This window comes from Globicephala melas, chromosome 20 (genome assembly GCF_963455315.2).
Source record: "Globicephala melas chromosome 20, mGloMel1.2, whole genome shotgun sequence".
NCBI classification, from domain to species: domain Eukaryota; kingdom Metazoa; phylum Chordata; class Mammalia; order Artiodactyla; family Delphinidae; genus Globicephala; species Globicephala melas.
The window spans coordinates 10,574,915-10,596,549 of record NC_083333.1 but is presented as its reverse complement, the minus strand read 5'-3'; the positions used below and the strand labels follow the sequence as shown (position 1 = coordinate 10,596,549).

General features: G+C 45.6%; 3 protein-coding genes across 7 annotated transcripts in view; 1 reads left to right on the top strand and 2 right to left on the bottom strand.

Annotated features, from left to right (window-relative positions):
• Positions 1–9,410, bottom strand: part of NUP88 (nucleoporin 88) — a 32,924-nt gene extending 23,514 nt beyond the window's left edge. Inside the window, exons 1-4 of one of the 2 annotated variants that reach the window (XM_030861642.2) lie at positions 9,091–9,410; positions 5,634–5,803; positions 4,747–4,872; positions 1,810–1,896 (exon numbers count right to left, since the gene is read on the bottom strand). In XM_030861642.2, the coding sequence (XP_030717502.1) occupies positions 1,810–1,896; positions 4,747–4,872; positions 5,634–5,707 (287 nt within the window). In that variant the 5' untranslated portion in view covers positions 5,708–5,803; positions 9,091–9,410. Of the gene's footprint in view, positions 1–1,809; positions 1,897–4,746; positions 4,873–5,633; positions 5,804–8,405; positions 8,842–9,090 lie in introns of those variants that run through there. The other variant, XM_060290446.1, reaches the window with a different exon arrangement.
• On the top strand, positions 8,742–16,397 carry RPAIN (RPA interacting protein). Of its 4 annotated transcripts, XM_030861650.3 has the most exons (7): positions 8,816–9,617; positions 11,200–11,370; positions 12,392–12,452; positions 14,450–14,561; positions 14,713–14,776; positions 15,794–15,934; positions 16,250–16,397. In XM_030861650.3, the coding sequence occupies exons 1-7, from the start codon at positions 9,123–9,125 to the stop codon at positions 16,277–16,279; spliced, it is 1,074 nt and encodes a 357-aa protein (XP_030717510.2). In that variant the 5' UTR covers positions 8,816–9,122; the 3' UTR covers positions 16,280–16,397. The 4 variants fall into 4 exon arrangements, 2 of the variants coding, with proteins under 2 accessions (XP_060146435.1, XP_030717510.2); XM_060290452.2 differs by having other exon boundaries at positions 8,742–9,617; positions 15,794–16,397; XR_009560333.2 differs by lacking the exon at positions 14,713–14,776 and having other exon boundaries at positions 8,823–9,617.
• Positions 16,398–16,458: 61 nt separating this feature from the next.
• Positions 16,459–21,434, bottom strand: C1QBP (complement C1q binding protein). Its single transcript, XM_030861653.2, has 6 exons — positions 21,100–21,434; positions 20,333–20,483; positions 18,547–18,640; positions 17,329–17,424; positions 16,961–17,083; positions 16,459–16,823 (listed from the first exon to the last, which is right to left on the bottom strand). Exons 1-6 carry the CDS (start codon positions 21,320–21,322, stop codon positions 16,674–16,676), a joined length of 837 nt encoding a protein of 278 aa, XP_030717513.1. The 5' UTR covers positions 21,323–21,434; the 3' UTR covers positions 16,459–16,673.
• Between the last annotated feature and the right edge of the window lie 201 nt (positions 21,435–21,635).

The window sequence follows — 21,635 nt, the reverse complement described above, 5'->3', positions numbered from 1 at the left end:
AACATGCTGTTTTGTATTTTAAAATTTAGTTTGTTATTCAAAAAGATTCCAGTTTAACACAAGGTTAATGAATATGGTTAAAATAAAACCACAGTTTCATATAGCTGAGAAAGTCAGCATCATTCCAAGCTGTTATAGGTACCATATATCTTAGTTTCTTTATCACATGGAAAGGTATATGGTTTCAGGAGGCAAAAAATGAGGAATCCCAAAATCCAGAATAAAAGAACTGCCTGAGTTAAACTAAAAAATTAAGACAATGAATGGAAACAAAAAGACAAAGCAGTTATTTCAAAGAGACTTAAATACCAAGCCATCCAAACTTAACTGGAACTTAATAAATATAGTAATATTTCTAATAATGGTAGTAGGTATCAATTAATGAGTACTTACTCTGTGCCATTCTAAGCACTTTTTATGCATGATCTCATTTATTCTGTACAATAATCCAATTAAGTGGTCACTACTTTTCATATTCATGGAATATACAGTCATGGAAATGACGCTTAGTGCAACTGAATAACCTGCGCAGACGCCACAGCTGACAAGCGGCAGAGCTGAGACTGGAACCCGCCAGGTGTTGACGCCAGAGTCAAAGCTCTTAACTACTGCGTTTGCTCTACGGCCTCTCATCTGGACAGGGTGCCTGGCAAAGGAGGTTGGAAAGCAATGGAAACTCACTGCCGACACCAGACCAGGACCTATCAACTCGCAGAGGCAGGTATTGCCCCACTGTGGAGATGGCTGGATGCGAGGTTAAAGAGCTGGTGCTGTAAGACATTAAAATCATTTGACTGAAACTTTCAGTTGTGGGACTATTAAAGAGAATTAAAGTGGTCTCCAGGCTGGTGGCAACCTCTGACTCCTAGCAGAAGCAGATGAAATTTCTCTCTGGAGGAACACACCCCCAACTCAGGCTCTCAACATTTCAAAACATTAAGATCAAGTAAACATAAATTCACAACGAGAGATCAGCAATCACAGGACGAAGCGACCATGATCATGGGGCAGGAGGAAGAACACACAGATTTAGATCCCCACCTCCCCAGGGCTTCAGATATTGAAACTCTCACATACAGAATAGCTGTATATAAAATATTCAAAGGAATAACGGTTAGAAAAACAAAAATAAAGATTATTAGATATGACCATCGTGGAGACGTGAAAAGAACTAAATGGAACTTCCAGACATACTGCTACTAAAGGCTTCTCTCTACATGCACACACTGTGGGTGATCATGTGTGGTAATCACCGGAAAGACTGATCAAGAGGCCAGAGGAATGGGGTTTGTAAGTTCAAAGGGTGATTCTGTTAGTGGTCAAAGTAGCCAGGAGCTTGCCCCTGTAGTGGGTAAGAAAACATAAAAGCAGCCAGGGTCACAGGAGAATCAGAAGGGCTCTCTACGTTCTGCTCCAGCTTCTGGGGTACTAGGTGCTGGGGGTCCAGCAATCTGCCCATCCACACTGAGTGAACAGCTGGCAGGCCTCCAGCCCAACACTCTCACCTTCCACCTTTGCTGTAACTTTGCAATATTATAATTCATTCTCTTATTCAAGATACAACAGGGAATAAATTTCAGCTATTCACATTTTTGAACTTTCTTGAAAAAAGACCAAGTTAGTAGTTATAGTGACATTCAGATTTGTAACTTCTCGTTACCTATTCATATCGCCTATTTTTGCTTATTTCTCACATTACCAGAAAGCATGCTAAAGGCACCTTTGGAAAATCTTGCAATCTGCTAAAATTGCATTTATAATCCCGATAAACTAATTTTTAAAAATTTCATGACACAAATAAAAACTTACCCTTTATTGAGTATTAGACTTTCCTCTTCTGCTTCTGAAAGTACAATGACCTTAGTGGGTGTCTGGGGCTCACGTAGAGAGTAAATCCTAGCAATCAAAAGAGAAGAAAGCCAGTACTTAAAATTCTTTTTCATTTCCCAAAGTTCCTCTTTCCTTTCCATCTAGTCAGTTTCTGAGAATTTTCCTACCAGTTATCACCACCATCTGCCAAAGATCTTGCTGTTACTGACAAAGTAGCCTACTTCATTTGTTCCATAACAACATAAGAGGAAGGTTTCCCTGGGGCATGAAGAAATGTTCTCTACTCTAAGCAAAATGCCTCATCAGCCTTCCCCAACCACCACACCTCAGTCCTTAGCCATATTCACCTTGTCTAGTCATCTCACTACTGCCTCTAAGTTTGCCAGCTTCCCTCCAGTTATACCCATCTGTCTCTGCCTATGAGGAACCCAATCTCATCAGGGAAGAAACCATTTCTCACTGGCCAGCTGGTATGACCGTGGGTGACTTTTAGCCTGCAATTTGTACATATTTGTGTTATATAAAGACACAATGTCTTCCCTCCTTTCTCAAGAGGTTAGTATAAAACTAAAAGAATTTTTTTTACCAAAATCATTTTAATTTAAAATAAATTTGGGGGGAATTCCCTGGTGGTCCAGTGGCTAGCACTCTGCATTCTCACTGCCAGGGACCCGGGTTCGATCCCTGGCCAGGGAACTAAGATCCCGCAAGCCACACAGCGTGGCTAAAATAATAATAATAATAATAAAAATTTTTCACAGCATATATGGCTATTGTTAAAAGGAGAAAAAAAATTTTAAAGGCCAGTAATATCATTATTAGAAATCCAAATCCCTCTTAAAGTCTTTATCAAGTTAATCACTTATTTTGTCTGATCCCACAAAGAATTTTTAAACTTAGTTTGTTCCATTATCAATAGAATGTCATTTAATAAATGTTTTCAATGAAAATTCGATCCAATTGAACACACCATTCATTGTGGTCTTCCTAGCTGCCTACAAGCATTACTGACTTCAAAATACAAATAAGTCCTATAAATTGTAATGCAGAACAGTGAAAGGAAAAGTAAATGCAACAGGGCACTGAGTGGGAATTTCTTGTTGCCCTGAAACTGTCAATAGGGTCAAAGCTTAGGAAAAGAGAAGTGTTAAATACCCAATATTTTAAAAGGAATCTTTAATAACTGAGGCCAGATACCTCCTTTAGGGCTTAATGTGAGGAAGACCTAGACCTACACTATCCCCTCACAATCTCCTTTTCCAGCTTACAAAAGACAGAAGGTGTCAAGAGTCCTTAAGAGTATGGTACGATGTCTGGAATGTGAGGGTCCTCCTTCTTTCTTTACCCCCAACTGCAGAACCAAATGGGTGGATAGGAAAGGCCCTAAAAGAACCAGCCAGATTTAGGGGTACCTGTAATAAGGGGAAACGGGTATCTCATTTTCTAGCTGAATGCCAGATGTGTTGTCAAAAACTACAGGCCACCAAGGCAAGGGAATTCTTGGGTGATTCTGACATGTCATATCCTAGGGTTGGGGGCATGAGAACACTCTATGGTATCTACTCCAAGTATGGAAATTTCTGAAGGAGGTAGGCTGGGACAACATAAGAAAGGACTATAGTGTAGTATGCCCAGTTCTGTAGCCCTTGGAGGGCAGGGAAGAAGACCTTGGCAGTTACCATGGCTCCATACGAAAAACCACAACGGTTAGGTCGAGAAGGCAGGAGACACCAAGTTTAGGGATATTCCATCTTGACAGAGGGTTCAGGGCATGGACAGTTGGTAGAGCCAATGGGAAACAGAGCTCCTGAGTGATGGAGGGAGCTGAAGGCCAAACACTGCCCCTGAAAAAACCACACACCCATCTATGCAGAGACTATCACATCAATGGAGGCCACTAGCAGCTGAGGGAACTAGATTAAACCAGGAGGGATATGCCCCCTGCCCTTCACTGATGGACAACCAGTTAGGTAAGATGTATGCCTCAGCTAGCACACTCTCTTTACCCCACCATTGAGGAGTCAGACCCAGAGGAAGGAGGAACAGCTCTCCGCCTTACACTTCACCCCCTACCTCAAGGTGCTTGGGTAGAAAGAAGAGTCAAAGAGCAGATCATGCCCTCTCCACTCATTTCAGATCCCTCAAGGTCTGACCTGTGATAGGACCAGGATATAGTTTTGAAGTGGATTTGAGATCAGAGTTTTAAACTGAACAGACTAAGTTTTAATAACTAAAAGTAACCAGAAATCTACGAGATCTGTGTAAGAAGCCCTTAAAGGATCAACCATTCAGCAGTAAAAGAAGATTTGGTAGAGCACAGTCAAAGCAGTGATTAGAAAAAATAAAACTGCAGGTATCTGTACATCAGTCAGTCTCCCCAACAAACTTTTTACATAAGGCAGATCCAGAAAGTTAACTGATAATAGAGATCTCTGTAGGATTAGGGCATTTAATCATACAATGCAAAACCTGGAAGGGGCTTTAGTAAATGATCAGATGAAACCTGCTCATTTGACAAACTGGAAATTGAGGTGCCCAAGTTTTTAACATCCCAAAGACAGAAGTGGCACTGGGACAAGAACTCAAATCTCTCAATTCCCAATTAAATTATCTTTCCCCTATGCTACATTACCTCCAAAAGAGTGACACAGTGAAAACAGCTTTAGGGAGATTATCTTAATAGGTCAGATTGGGAAAGTAGAGACTGGAGGTAGGACCAGTTGAGAGGGAATAACAGTAATTAAGGCACGTAAGTTAGGGCAGCTGGACGATTCTTACACGATTGAGAATGGGTAACAACAGCCATCAGATAAAGCTTTCCAACATCTACTGACCCATTTAGTGGTACTCTGAGCTATTAACTGGCAACCAGAAAGAGAATCTTCCCACTCACAAAGCTGTAAGAAAAAAATGTACCTTATTACATTGTCTGATGTTAACAGCACTATGTGGGGGTCCAGCATCTCACTCGGATACCAGGCAGCATGCTTTAGAGTCAGAGAGGTAGAACTGGTGAAAAATCTCTCAGCAACGGGAGTGGTGCTAAAATAAAGACAGCAATTTCCCAAAACCTGGATGAAAAAGCTTCTAAAGGAAAACCTATCTTAACACTCTGTGCTCTTCTTTCCTTCAAATTCCTTTCTTATAAATCTTGCTGAGACAGCATTTAAAGCATCTACCAACCAACATCAAAGAATCAAATTTAAAATATTTTCTAAATTGTAGAGTATATTATACTGTACTTTACAAGTGATTTTACATACAGTATCTTACTTGATCCTTTTAGTAACTTTGTAAGGAAACTACAAGGGCAGCTATTATCACTCCTATTGTGGAAATGAGGAAACAGATTTAAAAAGGAAACATTTTTAAGGAGGCCCAACCTATGAGTTGTGGAGCTAAAGATGGGTTTCTACCTTATATTCTTTTCAGATGTTTCAGACTCTCATTTTTCAGGATTAATTGGAAAAGAAAAAAATACAACAATAAAACTTAGTTACACTTATGAGAAAACTGTCTGGCTCACAGTTAATAACTGCTTTTAAAACATCTTATTTCAACCTACTTGAAAAAACAGCCTGACTTCCAATGAGACAGCAATGTGATAATTTAGGCAGAATAAAAGTACAACCCCACATATACTGTAAACACTGTTATCACAAGAAGCCAGTGTGCAGACCATCCGGAGTATGATGTTTCAATAGTAGCAGAGTAAACATACCTTAAGAACCACTGGTCTTAAGCAATTTTTTGCATGTATTACAAAATTATACAGATAAACACTAAATGGAAATACAACTTACCTACAATTCACTGTTGATTTTCCACCTTCAAATTCAGAATTCTTCCCCCACCTCTTAGGTAATTCTAATATCATAAGTCCTTTTATTCCTATAAGCGCTACATGATGTTGTGCTGGACTTAACAAGACTTGATAGATTTCAAACAGGGGTGGATTTATGCAAAGCAATCTCTGAAAATTAAAGCAAACTAGTCAAAATAGTTAATTTTAATGCAAATATATATGGCAGTTACTTGAAAGCACAGCTCCACTTTAGTTTTCTATAACTGTAGTTTAATGAAACATTCTGGGTAAGTACTAACACCTCAGCCATTACCTGATGAAATATTTTTTAACTATTTAGATTGGAATATTATATAAAATGCACCAGGTTTTCCTACTTTGACAAATACTACATATAATTCCCTTTTTACAATCAAACTCCAGACTACCACTTCAGCGTCAAATCTCCACCATTCCCCACCTGTACTTTATACTCCAATCAGATTAACTTGTATTTCTGGGAAATCATCATACTTTGTTATGTCTCTGTGTCTCTGTACAACTATTCTTCCTGCAATGCCCTCATTTTTCTTTTTTAGCTGGCTAAAACATTCTTGGAGACTCAGTTCCTATGCACTTTCCTCCCAAGAAGATATCCCTGACCTTCTGGCTAGGAACTAATGCATCTTTTCTGTACTCCTAGAGCACACCCTAGATAATTCTATAATAGTACTTATCACCCTGCATTCTAATTATCCTTTTACCTGCTCATCCCACACAACTATGAATTACCTGAGCTCTGTGTCTTTCCTCTCTGTATCTTTGGCATAGTTTATGGCATGTTGCTAACTAACTCTCAATATATGTTTTAATGACCAGACAAATGAAGAACTCGTAAGTACTAGTAAATGATAATTACTGTTATAAATAGTACAATAAGATAGAGAATGGCTTCAAGAGCTTCTGCAACTAAAATACTGCTTTACTGAAGCAGATTTGACATTGAACAGTGATATTTTCAGGGGATTCTGTTAAGCTGTTTGTCTCATATGCCCTCAAAAAAAAAAAAGTACTTCTATTTCTTCTCTCATGAGTGTCTCGAATTCCCATTTTCTTTTCTTTCTATTTTCAGTAATAAACCATGAGATTACCAATGTATTGCTTATCCTTATGTATAGAGAATCACCCTAAATCAAAATCTTTTTAGACAAGACTGTTGAATATAATATGATTTCAATTGTTCCTGATGTAAGTCTGAAGTTTCTTTGTTTTTGTTCTTAGCTGCCCTTTGCTGATTCTAATCAAACTGTTTTTCCTCCAGTCAGTGGTTCTTCCCTTCTTTTCCCATCTTCTTCCTATTTATTCTAATGATCTACCTCAAATCAAGACCACCTTTCTCCTGTTATGCATACAATCTAACCTAATTACCTAGGTCACCTGTGATAATCACATAATTTACGTGGGCTTTTTTGGTTTGGTTTGTTTTTTTGTTTGGTTTGTTTTTTTGTTTGATTTGGTTTGGTTTTCAAGGTTACTATTCATGTTTTCATTTCACTGAAAGTTGCAATTCAGGCTAAGCTGCTTCCTTGTCTAGCTCTGAGTTTTTGACATTTGGGGGACTGCAGGTCATTCAGACAGTTATCAATGTGCACTGAGGGTTTATATGTTCCAAGCACACTGAAGTACTGGGGATACAAAACTAAGTAAGGCGGACACAACCCCTGCCTTGGTGCTTGCGCTCCAGAAAAGAAGTCAGACAATAAATTAACAAGTATAAATAATTTAATCATGACTGTGCTAAATTCTGCAGAGCAATATAGGGTGCTATTGTTAATACTGTGTGCCGAGCATCTAACACTTACTCTTAGAAGCTAAAATTTTACAGTCAGTAGTTTGTGGGCTTGTGACCTGTTTTCAAAACTGCAGAAACAATGCCAGCACCTTATTCAAATCATTTCTCATCAGCAAGAATCAAACAATGGCACACGACATATGTATGCCATATGTTAGAATGGGGGCCAAGTTTTCTTATTTTGTAATCTTTAAAAGACGCGAATCGGCTTATTACAAATAACCGCTTCCATAAAGCAATGTTTAATCACAAGAAGTCCGTAGTACTTTCTGATCACACCTACTTTCACATGCTGTTGGCTTCTCAAGAAGCCAGCAAAAATCCCTTTCAGCTCTGGAGATGGCCCAATTTTTTGAAAGAGCTAGCAGGGGATTCCTCCTCCATGTCAGGCAAGAAGCTCGTTGCTTTCAAATCAACGACCCGACGTAATGCTCTCAACAACCCCAAGAGAAAGTTAGGACTGTCCCTATTATTTTATGAGCGTGACGTCATGACATCGGATTCTCGGAACCAACCTCCTAAAAAGAGCGAGTGCACCCACACTCTTAAGCCTCTTACCCCTGCTTTGTTTTTCTTCAGAGCACCTGCGCCACAGATGTTTTACTGTTACTCCACGGTCTCTCCCTTCCTCCCAGACCCCGCGAATTTAAGCATCTGGAGCGCAGGCGTTCCTATAACAGTATCCGGCGCAGTGTCAGTCAACGAACATATGTGGAAGGAGTGAAAGATGCGTAGGGAGGGTTCAAAAGGTTCTGCGGCCACGCTACAGCGAATGAAAATGACTTTTCCAGTCGCAGCTGGACGCCCCCCAAAAGGACGTCTGCTCACCCTCGCACAGCACCCCTCCCAGCAGACGAAAACCAGCCAGGATGGGAAGGGGACGTAAAGGCTCCTTCAGATCCCAGCTGAGGGTCATTTTCCAGATCAGCCTGGCCGTACCTGGTACTGGGAGAGGGAGGACTCCTCACCGGCGCCGCTGGGGTCCCGAAGGCGCACGACTAAGAAGGAGCTGCCTTCTCCGTCCCATAGGAAGAGCTCTCCGCCGAGGCCCAAGACCAGGTTTCTCGTCAGCAAGTGCGGCGGCAGGGGCGGCGGCGAAGGCAAAGAAGCCGGCTTCTCGGCTGCGGCTGGGCTCTGGTTTTTCCGTCCTTCCCGGAGCCGCAAGAACACGGCATGGTCAGGGAGCCAGGCCTGCCACAGCTCACCGTCTCCCGCGGCTCCTTCGGCGGCCGCCATCTTGGCCCAACAGCTCTCGTCAGCCCAGTTGCTCAGCCCGCCGCTGAGGGCAGCCAATTCGCTTCCAGCCGTCCACTGCTTCGGCCAGTCATCGAGCAGGGAGCCCGGAAGCCCGAGCAGGGCTAGGGGAGGGGCGGGGCGAAGGTGAGGCCAGCCCATCAGGTAGCGTCATTGCCAAAGCAAAGCCAATCACCAGTCAAGCCTATTCTGAAGCCAAAGGGGGCGGGACGAGAAGTTCAACATGCCAGTGCCTGCTTAGAGAAAGCTTTGGGGTTGCGGGAAGTCTAGTAGCTGGGGGTAAAGCGCCTGAGACCTGTGTATCAGATTGCTTATAGGACACCTCCACCTGGATAAACCTAAACATCTAAAACCTTCCCTCAAGACTTACCTCCCTCAATCCAGGTTGGGCAGACCTCACAAATGTCACTTCTTTTTGTTTGTTTGTTTTTTGCGGTACGCGGGCCTCTCACTGTTGTGGCCTCTCCTGTTGTGGAGCACAGGCTCCGAACGCGCAGGCTCAGCGGCCATGGCTCACGGGCCCAGCCGCTCCGCGGCATGTGGGATCCTCCCAGACCGGGGCACGAACCCGTGTCCCCTGCATCGGCAGGCGGACTCTCAACCACTGCGCCACCAGGGAAGCCCATAAATGGCACTTCTTTAGTCACCCATTCTGGGATTGTCCAAGCCTGTCTCCGAGTGGGGCCGGCCGGAAGGACAACGCTTCCCACAATTCCCTACGATCTGGTGCGACCAGCACCCAGGAACTACAACTCCCAGGATTCTGCACGCGCCCCGGGGGCGGGGCCTTCTGGCGGCGACTCCCACGAAAAGGAGATGGCAGAGGGGTCAGGGTCTCGGCATCGCTCGCTGTATAAACTGATGGGCTCGCCGCCTTGGAAAGAGGCTTTCAGGCAGGTGAGTGTGGGGTTTGGAAAGCCTTGGCCGGGCTGTCGTCACTCCCCTAGTCCGTCCCGGCAACCGCTCTCCTCCGTGCTTTTCTCTCAGCCCCGCCGGGTGAAGCAGGTGTCCGTGGAGGTGGACCTGGAACCCGAGCCTCTCGCCTGTAGGTCCGGGCCTCGGCCACCGCCCGGCCACTTCCTGGAGTTTCTGTTTCTCTGGGTGTGGCATTGCCCGGGCCGGGCCGGGCCCAGGAAGCCTTCCTTTTGGACTCGGGTTTGCTTTCCGTGTGATGTGTGATCGCGACCGCACCGCTACATCTCTACGGTGGCACCACCATCACCCGCTGATGGCGGGTTGGTGGACACCAGAGAGGCACCTTGTACACTCACCGCAAGCGAGAGAGACGTTATGTCTATTCCACAGAGGAATAGAATAATTAGACATTATTTCTAATCCCGGAAATTATTTCTCTTCCTATTCCAAACTATTTCTTCTGAGCCTCCGTCACTAAGTCTTAGCAGGGTTGTAGCCTACGGTCAGTTCTGACCTATCCTGAGCTCAGTCTGGTTCCTGTAAGTACTATAGCCTGTCTTTCTAGTAATCTCTGAAGTAGTGGATATATCCCAGGAAAATAATCTGATGCTAGAAATGACTGTCGACAGCACGATTTCTCAATCCTGGTTCTTGACATTTTGAAGACGATAGTTCTTTGTTGTGGGGTGCTGTTCTAGGATTGCAGAATGTTTAGCAGCCTCCCTGGCCCCTACTTACTAGATGTCAATAATCCTACAGCTAGAGCTGTGACAACCAAAAATGTCTCCAGTCATTGCCACATGTCCCCTAGGGGACAAGATTGCCTGAAGTTGAGAAACATCGTACAGGATGGCGGCTACCAGCATCATATCGAGAGTAGCAAGAATTAGGAAGCGGGACTTCCTGGTGGCGCAGTGGTTAAGAATCTGCCTGCCACTGCAGGGGACATGGGTTCAAGCCCTGGTCCTGGAAGATCCCACATGCCACAGAGCAGCTAAGCCCGTGGACCACAACTACTGAGCAGACGTGCCACAACTACTGAAGCCCATGTGCCTAGAGCCCATGCTCTGCAACAAGAGAAGCCACCACAATGGGAAGCCCATGCACCGCAACGAAGAGTAGCCTCCGCTCACCACAACTAGAGAAAGCCAGTGTGCAGCAATGAAGACCCAATGCAGCCAAAAATAAATAAATTAAATAAATAAATTTATTTAAAAACAAAACACAAAAAAAAAGAATTAGGAAGCAAACTAAGTGTCCTGTTAGCACAGTGGATGCTGCGCTATTATCAGCCAACCATTAAGCAAGCTAGCATTAAAGATAGACTATGAAATATGTCAATCTGGAAATACGTGACCCAAGCATTGTAATTTCACCCATCTACACGTGGATAAGGGCTGGAGAGGAAGGTGCCAAAATGACAATAGTTGGGATTAGAGTTGAAATTCTGTGTCTATAAAATTCCTTTAATGTTTTAACAACTAATCTAAGAGGTGTTTTTTGTTTGTTTGTTTTTGACGGAATTGCCTTTTCTGCCCCCTCACCTCTTTCTCCTTCTTCCAAGGGATGCCTGGAGAGAATGAGAAACAGCCGGGACAGGCTCCTAAACAAATATCGCCAGGCTGGAGGCAATATGTCAGGAGGAGCTCAGAACACCTTTCTAGTGCAGGAGGTGATGGAAGAAGAGTGGAATGCTTTGCAGTCGGCGGAGAGCCGGCCAGAGGCCTTGGCTCAGGTCAGGCTGGGATATGTGTTTTTAGCACCAAGGATGCCAGTGTCCTCTCTCTGCCTATTTCCCCAAGTCCTCTAAACCCATCCACCCTCCAGCCCCCGATCAGGATTCTAACGGCCTTTCACCCAGGTTCTTCTACCTTTAACGTTAGACTCTTCTAGATTAATTAATGGTTCATAAATACCGGGCTGTCGACCTGCTGCATCATTGCATCATAATCACTTCTGAAACTGAAAAGAAAGAAATTTCACTCATTGGCTGCCCCCCTGGAGCTTTTGATTCAGTAGGCCTGAGCCAGGAATCTCTCTTTAAAAAGGTCTCCAGGAACTTTCTTGTTCTAATCTCAGGCAGGGTTAGGAACTGGGTGTGGATAGGAGACCATTTACCATGTATCAGGAAGAGCACTGGATCGGAAGTCAGTAGTTCTGGAATTCTGATCCTGGTTTTGCTGTTGACTCTTAACTCTGCCTCTTTGAGCTTCGGTTTTCCCATTTGTAAGATGAAGAAGATAATGTTGTCGGTGTTGTGAGGACAGTATAAGAAACATGTGGGAAACTGCTCTGAGAACATCAAGGCTCTCTGTAATAAAGAGGCGTTCTTTGGTGCCTTCTACGCGTCCTACATTGTGCCAAATATCTGAGTTACATAATCACAATGAGTGCGCACAATAACCCTCTCAGGTGGGTTTTATTCCCACTTTACAGAGGCCTGAAATGAGGTTGACAGAGGTTAGGAAGTTTCTAATGGTCACAGAGCTTTAGCAGAGCCATATACTTAGCTGCTACCCTATACTGTCTCCCCCAAATGTGGTACCATTATTTTGTCACTGGCTGGTTTCATCATCTGTTGATGCCCTTCTCAGCATGGCCACATTACCGCATTGTCGGCACATTCTACAGAAGGACTGGGTTGATTTCCTCAGTTAAATCTGTATTCTTCAAGCCAGCCTCCAAGTGTGAATCATTGTGGGTCTTGCCAGCTGATCATAACTTCAAACCTCTGCTGACCCTACTTTCTCTTGCAGTTGGAGGAGCCGCTGGACCTGGCCGTGCTGGAGGAAATCCAACAGGAGCTGATTGATCAAGGTGAAGTCTAAGAATAGTTCTTCCTGCCTATATCTCTAGCTGCTCTAATGCTGATGCATTTTTCTGAACAGAATGTTTTTAACTCATTATTTCCATCTTCAGTCGAGTGTCTAGAAGTCTCTGTTTTTCCTCTAAGGTCTTGGCTGTCTGTCTTCCCAATAATAATAGTCATTGTTTCCAGGCCTTGTGCTCAGACCTCTCCTTCCATGCTATGGTTCTCTCCTTATGATGCCCCTACCAGGTAGCGTGAGACAGAAGAGAGTGGTGTCTAACACAGGTTGCACAGCTGGTGGTGGAGTTGGGAAGTAAAGTCAGTGTTGTGAATCCAGTTCCCGTGTCTATTCTATGCGACAGTACCTCTCTGTTAATAGATTGGTAGTAATCCTGTCACCTTACAGGATAGTGCATGATCAGATCTCTTGCGCTACCTCATTTAAGTACCTTCTCTTGTATCTTTTCTTTACTGACTCCCCAGGGTCTTGTGAGCGTCCCCTTCCTGCGGAATCATAGCACCACAGAGTGCATAAGTTAGCACCTTATATAATTAAGTCATTTATCTCACATAGCCCTATCTTGATTAGGCTTAGTTTTTATCATCTGTTAGAGATAACAGACTTGACTCTGTAAAACTACAAAACTATTTGTAGGCTTAAATAATACGTGTAGACTTCGAGCAGTGCCTGGCATATAGGAAGTTTTCAATACACAATAGCTATTATCTTGAGGACGCAAGAGCATGAACTCTTGGCCTAGACTGCTAAGATTCACTTCTCAGCTTTACCACTTCAACTTGTGTGGCGCCGGGCAAAGCACTTAATCTCCCTGTGCCTGTTTCTTCATCTTTAAAATAAGGAAGTAGTAGTGAAGAAGTTAATATATATAAAGAACTTAAAACAGCATTTGACACATAGTGCTATGCAAACGTTAGTTATTATGATTGGTGTGTTGACTCCAGTTAGACTGTATATTCCTTGATTTTAATTCTTTTTTCTTTTTGATTGATTTTCTCTTTACCCTCACCTGCAAAACCTATCTTAGTGGTGAAACACAGGACTCACTAAATATTTCTCTTGGGGTATATTTAATTTAAAAACCTGCAGTGATAAGAATTTGCTGTGTTCTGCCATACTCAGTCCTAAGGAACCCTCTAGAATAGAGGTTGGCAAACTTTCTGTGAGGGGCCAGATAGTAAACATTCAGGCTATTGCAGCTACTTGGTTCTGCTGTTGTAGTGTGAAAACAGCTATAGCCCACACATAAACCAAATGAGTGTGGCTGTTCCATTACAACTTTACTTAAAAAATGGAAGGTGGGGGACTTCCCTGGCGGTCCAGTGGTTAAGACGCCACGCTTCCACTGCAGGGGCACGGGTTCAATCCCTGGTCGGGAAACTAAGATCCTGCATGCCCTGTGACATGGCCAGAAATGTTTTAAAAATTAAAAACGTTAGGTGGGCTGGAATGGCCTGTGGGCTGTGGTTTGCTGACCCCTGCTCCGAAGCCTAGATGGTGAGCTCATCAAGAGCAGGGACCAGCCTTCTTCATCTTTGTACCCCAGGCCTACTAAGTACTAGGGCTTGTTGCATGTTTGCTACATACGTTCTGAACAACACAGAGCCTGAGTCTGTGGACACTGGCGAACATCTCACCTTAGACTCAGCCAGGTGGGCCTGGCGTCTGAAGCCGTCAGCGTCCGCGTTCTCCAGCCGCCCCTGGGACCCTGCCACTCTTCATCTCTGCCACTGTGGCCTCTGGAGATGGGTGTGAAAGTTGTCTCTTTGTCTCTTAGCCTCATCACTTCACAAGGAGAGGACAGACAGGAGGGGAAAGATCCAACAAGATGAAGCCTGAGCAGTAAATATCTAGTGATTGGTAGTGTGATTTTGCCCGCATTTTTCTCTTGTGTGGATGGTGCCTTTGAAAGTGAAGCTTAGCACTCAGGACAGGGTGACCCAGGTGACGTGCGGTGAAACACGCCAGCTGTCCTTTGCCTTGCAGAACAGTCCATCATCAGTGAGTACGAGAAGAGCTTGCAGTTTGATGAAAAGTGTCTCAGCGTCATGCTGGCTGAGTGGGAAGCAAACTCCCTCATCTGTCCTGTGTGTGCAAAGTAAGAGTTTTCACAACCTTTTCAGCATTATTTGTTCCCACCCCACACACTCCAAGGTGAGTGGAATTTCCCCCCAAATCTATTATCTGGGAAGGTTGGGGGATCCAGGTCTGCTGGCCGTAATGCTCTGGGATCCCAATTCTGCTTCCAGGTACAATCTGAGAATAGCAAGCGGTGTGGTCATGTGTCAGTGTGGCCTGTACATCCCATCTCATGTGAGTGTTCCTCACACAGATCGTGTCACCTCTGCACACACCTCTTCCCAACTTCATGTTCAGTTCACACTGGTAGCTTGCAGTCATCCATGGTGAGAATACAGACAGCATATCTGTGAGGTACTTATTAATGTACCGCTGCTTAAGAGCTTTATAGAAAGCCCAGTTTAGAACTGGAAACACTTGTATCTGATTTACATAAAAATTTTCCATGTATGAAGACACAGCTGTATGTCAGTGGTCTTAAAATATAGGAGCCCTCTTATCTGACATGATGTGGCTAAAAGTCTGCCAGTTCATTGAAGTGGTAAGTTATACAAATGAAACATTTTATAGGAAGTTTTAAACGTACTTATTTGCCAGTTCTTGAGCGAGGCTCTGATTGGAGAGCTGAGGGTTTTTTTTTGTTTTTTATAAACTGCTCTTAAAGCGCATAGTCTAGCATTTCCTGTTTTGTTTCTGTAAGTGCATCAAGAAGCTGAGTGCACTTCAGGATTTTTCCTCCCCATCTTTTACCTAATTCAACACCTTTTTTTTTTTAGGGACTCATCTTTTTGACTGTTCCTTCAATATTCCACTTATCACAAAAACATAACTTTGTTTCATTCTCTTATTTCATTGGTTTACATAGTAGATAATTAAGTCAGTCAGTTACAATAGCAAGTTCAGTTAGCACAGAGGTAGGACCAAGCAGCACTGGCTCTTGGTAAGGATACACTTGGCTGGTAGAGGCAGAAACACAGGGAGGCTGGGAAGCCTCCCAGCCCTGGACGTTCCTGGTGCGGTGAGCATGAGTGTTCAGGGCAGGAGTGGAGAGCGCTGGTCCATCTGGAGAGGCGGTCAGATGGACGTTATTTAAGAGATCCTCTCAGCATGATCGTGAGCGTTTCTAAAGGTCCGAGGAATCAGGCCATCACAGCAAGCCAGTTACAGGATGGTGTGAGGAATCGGGATTTTCAGCCTGTTGACTATGAGACGACTGAGGTTAGCTTGTAGTTTAACTTTTCTGCTTTTCAGTCTCCAGGGGTGACAGAGCAAAAGTTTCGCGCCTGTTTAGAAGACAGCGTGAATGAGCACAGTGCATGTTGTCCCCACACGCCGGCATTTTCCGTCACTGAAGGAACAGAGGAAAAGCCCAGTCTTCTCATGAGCTGTCTGGTACGCCTCCCACAGGACCCAGTGGTAAAAGCGGGTCGGTGGTTGGTTTTATTCCCACCCTGGTAGAAATAGCTTACAAAGAGGTAAATGTTTAAAAATGCAGTTTATTCTCTGAGGAACTTTACTTGCATAGAAAAGTGAAGTCACTTCAGTTAAAAAGGCCAGTCATTCCCCGAAAGGGGAGGGACAGAGGCAGCCCAGCTCGTGGAAGGAGCAGCATAAATGTCATTACTGGTTGCAACTTTTAACCACATATTGACATTGCTTTTGTAACTGGAATATAATTCAAGCTAACTTTTTTCTGTTTAAATTCAGGCTTGTGATACTTGGACTGTGATCCTCTAGAGCCAGCCCTGATGCACACGATCTACTGGGTTGGAAACAAGTTGTGTCTTGAGAAGGGGCCTTGTAAATACAAATCTGTCATTTATAACTTATTTTGTATTAAAACGTTTCAAAGTTTTCTCTGCTTTGTGTTTCGTAATGCAGGTTGAAAGGGAAGGAGTAGAAATAGAAAAGACCAATCACCTTGGAGATTTTATTGTCCATCATTTTGTTATACAAAAATCTAGAAATAACAGGTTTGTAGAGAATAAATGGTAAATCAGTGGCAACAGAAATAAGTTAATATTGAATTACTTTCCATGATATTGGGATGAAAACCATGTCAAAGCACGTGGGTCTGGCTTCACTGGCCAAAGCCTGCCGTAAAATTAAGGTGTTTGGCAGCTCGTCTTCTCTATTGGCTTTTGACAAAACCTTTGAGGTCTTCGAGAAACGTAATGTACTCCTGGTGCTCCAAGGCTGTGCTGAGCTCTACCAACTCATCAGCGAAAGTGTTGTCCACCCCTCGGTCCGCAAGGAAATCCATTAGGTGGTCGTATAAGCCCTAAAAGGAGAAACATTGGTTAAAAAAAAAAAAGAAGGCGGCACCCGAGACACTTATTAAGATGCTTCTTTGAGTGGCCTTGGACTAGACCCTCCCCTGCAAGGCCCAAGGGCACCATCACCTTATCGAGCACTCACCCAGTCCAGGGAATCTGTGCTGAGCGTGTAATTCGTGTCCTTCCAGTCAGAATCGCCAGTGGACTGAAAGCTCACTTCCTTGATGGAGAAAATGTCACTCTGGTCCTCCTCTTCTTGTCCAATCTGACAAGAGACAATATTTGGGGAAAACTGAAAGGTTTCCCAGGACAAGCCAGACTCGTGCAAAGAAAAGGGACTATTTATAGCTTGAAACTCAGATTTTAACCATGCTCCCTCACCACCCCCACCTCAGTCTTCCCAGTTTTGCTGGTCTAAGCTAGAGAATGTTAGTATCAGCTAAATGGGACCAGGAAGGTCCCCGGAGGCCCTCCTTGTCCCCAGGGCTGCCAGCACTCCAGTCTACATACCTCATCTTCTGGAAAGTGACAGTCCAGCACAAGGGCCTTGTTGCTACCATCCTTTACAACTTCAACCACAAAATTGGGAGTGGACGTCAATTCAGGCTGGGGAAACAAGAACGAGTCAGTAAATGTCTCTGTTGGCAGGGGTCTGGACCGAAGGTCTCAGTTCAGGGGGTCTGATGGCCACTGCTACGCTATGGTGTTCCCAAATAAGGAGCCTAGGATCTTTTAACACAGAGTATTAAAGCCATGTACCAGCTTGTTCAGACAGAGTGGGCTGAACCCACCCTGTGGATCCTTTCTAGAGTTGTAGACTATGTTTTGGACGGCAGAGTATCATATATTTAGTACAGCATTTCACTTCTATTAGCCACGCTACTTGTTTAAAGAACGTACAAGGTTACATATTAGAACCTAATACGTACGAGGTTCTAACCTAATTCTACAAGGTTAGAATCAGGAACTCTGAAATCCAGCCCCAGCGAGAGTGGCCTTTTTCTACATCCATACACTACAAAGCTGGCCTAAAGCTCCAAAATCCCTTCCCAGCTGCTTCGGGATCTGCCTCTATTACAGCCCAGGACCGGAGGCTGGTGCCTCTGGCTAAAGCACAGCAACCCCCCCTTTGAGGGTGAGCCAGCCAGTGTGTGTGTGTTGGGGGCGGGGCGGTCCTAGTGCTGGGCCAGCGCTCCAGGGAGCTGAGCTGGGTCGTGAGACAATACCATGCCAACCCAGCCAGAAAGACTGGGGACCCTGTGGCCCTCACACTGGCTGGTTTCTAGGCTGGGCACACTGCTTCCTAAAATGTTTGCAGACTGAGCACCATCCAGGTCCAAGCAAGAAGGGCAGCACCTTAAGGCGAAGTCTCTGACGCCCCTGCCTGGGACGTGTGAGAGCACTCCTCACTTGGAAACACTCCAAATGATAATTTCCCTCCTGATCATGGGAAGGGTTAAGACAGTTTCAACTCCTCTCTATTAAGTGAACACAGGGCAAATTATAAAGCCTAAGCCTAAAGGTAACAATTTACTTCGCCCTGGGAAAGAAAAGGGGCCACACAGTCTGGTGCTCTACAAGAAAAGGCCCAAGGATGGCTGTCCTTTGCCTTCTCTCCTAGTGCTAAGAGAATTTAAAAAAAACAAAAACCAATGCTCCTTCTGCAAGCCCCCAGAACAGCCCGTGGGAAGGCGGCGGCACAGGCTGGTCACAGTGTTACAGACTTGCCTCCTGTTCTTCAACCTTCTGCCCTTCAGAGGGCCCCTCCTCCCCATCATATGCGGGTGGGATGCTGTTGTTAATGTTGAAAGTGACGGTGACCCTAGAAAGGCAAGAGAAAACACAACAGAGGATGTCCTCTTAACTGAGGAGTAGATACTGAGGCTTGCTACAGTTAAAACTGCTGAAACAATGCACCTCTGATCTGCAGAACTTCCAAAATGCGGGTGCCTGCATCCCACCCACAGATAGATTCAGCAGGTCTGAAGTGGGCCTACTATGTGTTGGCTGCTGGAAGTCAATTAGGCACTTGTTCCTCAGCCAAATACAGTCATGTGGGGGCTCCTGTCACCAGGCCGGCATCCAGGGCTCACTGCCAACCTGTGTCCACTGGCCACCTCCTGGCCACAGCCACCTGACACTGCCACCCTCGTCTTTCCAGGGCACCTTCCAGTGCTGAGCAGCTGAGAAGCTGGGGGCAGGGGGCAGAAGCCTCCTTTAAAAGCTTTTCTCCATTAGAAGAAAATCTGCCCGAGAGGAAGGGAAGAAGGAGCGCTGGAGGGCTGTGGCATCAGCTGAGGATGGAGAGCAGCCCCGGCCCCATGGAGGGGGGCCTCACAAAGAGCAACACTTGCTGGGGAGCTCCCTGGTGGTCCGGTGGTTAGGACTCAGCGCTTTCCCTGCCGTGGCCTGGGTTCAATCCCTGGATGGGGAACTAGGATCCTGCAAGACACAGGGCACCGCCAAAAAAATAAAAGAACATGCTGCAGGACAGGCTCATTCCTCAGAGCAGTTGTGGGAAGTTTTATAATCACAAAGCAGGCCACAAACACCAACTAATGACGATCTTCAGTTGCAAGAACCTTCACCTGACGTATCACGTTCCAAAATTTGAATCTAAAGTTGAGAGATCTGGAACGAGCACTGCTGGGTTGCAGACAACAGTGCACTGTAGCCACTCCCCTCTGGAGCTGTGCTAACTGGCTGCCTTGCCGGTTTGAGGTTTGAGGTTCAGCCACAAAATCTGTCTAATCTGCAACAGTGCAGACCAAGCTGACGCCTGGGCACAGAAATGCAGTTATGTTCATTAGCACATTACTTATAATGGCCCCAAACTGCCTATGACTTACCCCAGGAAAGTGGTTTAGGTCACATTACAGAATACATGATTGACCTATGAAGGGAAAAACACACCACCACCAAAACAAAACAAAAAACCCAGAACCCTACTTCACAGCATATACAAAAATTCACTCAAAGTAGATCACAAACAGCTTATGCAGGTCAAAGTCTTCCCATCTTTCTCACGGTGACCCTTACTACACCTTACTACACGGCAACCCCACCCTTATCTTGCTTTCTCAACTATAAACAGAGTAGGAGCTTTGTGTTCCTCAGCCAGAGCCTGTAGTATAGTAAGTCAGCATTGCAAATCTGAGATTCTGTCGGTGCTGTGAGAATTTCTGAATTTGCGTGCATAGATTTAGGCAAGGCATAGCCTCCCTCACCAGCAAGGGTTTAGCGACTGACGCCTCTACTGGTCCAGTAGGCTCCCAGCGACTTAGCTTCGGTGCTACTTGCTTACCATCTCTGTGTTAACTACCACAGCACATAAGTGTGCAGTGAAGGAACGACCTGGAGCTTACGAAATTATCCAAATGAATCCTACAATCTCTCGGAAACCACATGTCTGTTAAGTACCTACCTTAACTAAAGGCTGTTGTGGATAAGTCAGGGCAGGTCCTGCAGGGTCATGGATTTGGTTCCCTGGAGTCCATAGGCCCCTGGTACTTACCTTTCTCCAGCAACTTTCTGCACTAATTTGGCTTCTGTCCCATTCACTTCCAGCGCCCAACCTCCAGACATCTTGGGAAGAGACTTATACTTCTGTATCTTCTTTTCCTCCTTAATCTCATCATTGAGGAATTCAACAAAAGCTTTGTCCCCTACAATGGAAATAAGTTACAGAAAGAGCCAATCAGTCTAAAACGGAAAATGACCCAGGTTACTACAACCAGAGACCTGTATTTGGGCTGTTTCTAATACTTCTGCTATTAACGGTGGCTCTGGGAACTTAACCCAACTCATATCCATTAAGCCTCAGTTTCCTCATCTGTAAAAATGCCGTAAGCTATCAGTGGGAAGCTGAGCTCGCATTCTGGTAAAGTGATTCCCAACAATGAACTCCTTACCACGTTTCAAAATAAAGTAAGAAAAATTCGCCATTACCCTCTTTCACTTGCCAACAGACAACACCACACTACTCCCAACCGCGACCTTGGGCTTTCGCAAAGTTCCATTTTCGAGAGACTGAGAATAGAGTCGGCCTCCAGGGCTTCTTTACAGCATCTCTCCCCGCAGAGTAAAACAGAGGTGGGGGAAGACGGGAAACGCGATCACGCGTGGGTTTAACCCGCTGGTCACCGATCAGTGGGAGAATGTTCTGGACTTCAGGGGCGGTTCCGGGCTGTCCACGCGTGGTCTACACCTCCTCGTCCCGGATTCCCCACCCCACCCAGGCCCTGGCCCCTCACGCCCTCGGCCCACGTGCACGAGTCTTACCTTCGGTGTGCAGTCCGCCGCAGCCGCAGCCGCAGCCGCAGGGCCCCCAAGGCCGCAGGAGACCGGGCAACTGCACCGACCCCGCGCGCACGCTCAGCAGCCCAAAGGGCCGGGCGCACGGCCTAGACGCGGGCTGCAGCAGCGGCAGGGAGGGCGCGGCGGCGCGGATGCCAGCGACAGCGGTGCCCAGGACGCGGGGCACGCAGCGCAGCAGCGGCAGCATTTCTGCAGCGGAGGCAGAGGCGGTGGCGGACACGTGCGGCTACGAAAGACGACTCTCGGCAAGAGCGACGACTCTTCGCCACGGCGCCCTCTGGATCTAGGGCCGTCGCCGGAAGTCCCGCCCCCTCCCCGGGAAGTGCTTCCGCGCCGCCGCTTTGCAGACCGAAGGCACAGCGGGCGGGAATGCGCCCTCTGCTGGTGGCCTCCGGTGTGGCCTCGCGGGGAGGCCTGGAATCCGATTCCTGAACTTCTTTAGCTGAGTCGGCTTGAGTCTGGCGTCCCAGGCTTGCTGTTTAATTGGCCAAAATCCGTTC

What these genes read in the sequence shown, in the direction of transcription:
- RPAIN (XM_060290452.2), top strand. Translation starts at nt 9,123, where the DNA reads ATGTCACTTCTTTTTGTTTGTTTGTTTTTTGCGGTACGCGGGCCTCTC. An exon ending in GGCCAGAGGCCTTGGCTCAG is followed by an intron (nt 11,371 to 12,391) that starts GTCAGGCTGGGA and finishes TTTCTCTTGCAG; the next exon opens with TTGGAGGAGCCGCTGGACCT. An exon ending in ATCTGTCCTGTGTGTGCAAA is followed by an intron (nt 14,562 to 14,712) that starts GTAAGAGTTTTC and finishes TTCTGCTTCCAG; the next exon opens with GTACAATCTGAGAATAGCAA.
- C1QBP (XM_030861653.2), bottom strand. Translation starts at nt 21,322, where the DNA reads ATGCTGCCGCTGCTGCGCTGCGTGCCCCGCGTCCTGGGCACCGCTGTC. An exon ending in AGAAGGTTGAAGAACAGGAG is followed by an intron (nt 17,425 to 18,546) that starts GCAAGTCTGTAA and finishes TTGTTTCCCCAG; the next exon opens with CCTGAATTGACGTCCACTCC. An exon ending in GTCACTTTCCAGAAGATGAG is followed by an intron (nt 17,084 to 17,328) that starts GTATGTAGACTG and finishes GTCTCTTGTCAG; the next exon opens with ATTGGACAAGAAGAGGAGGA.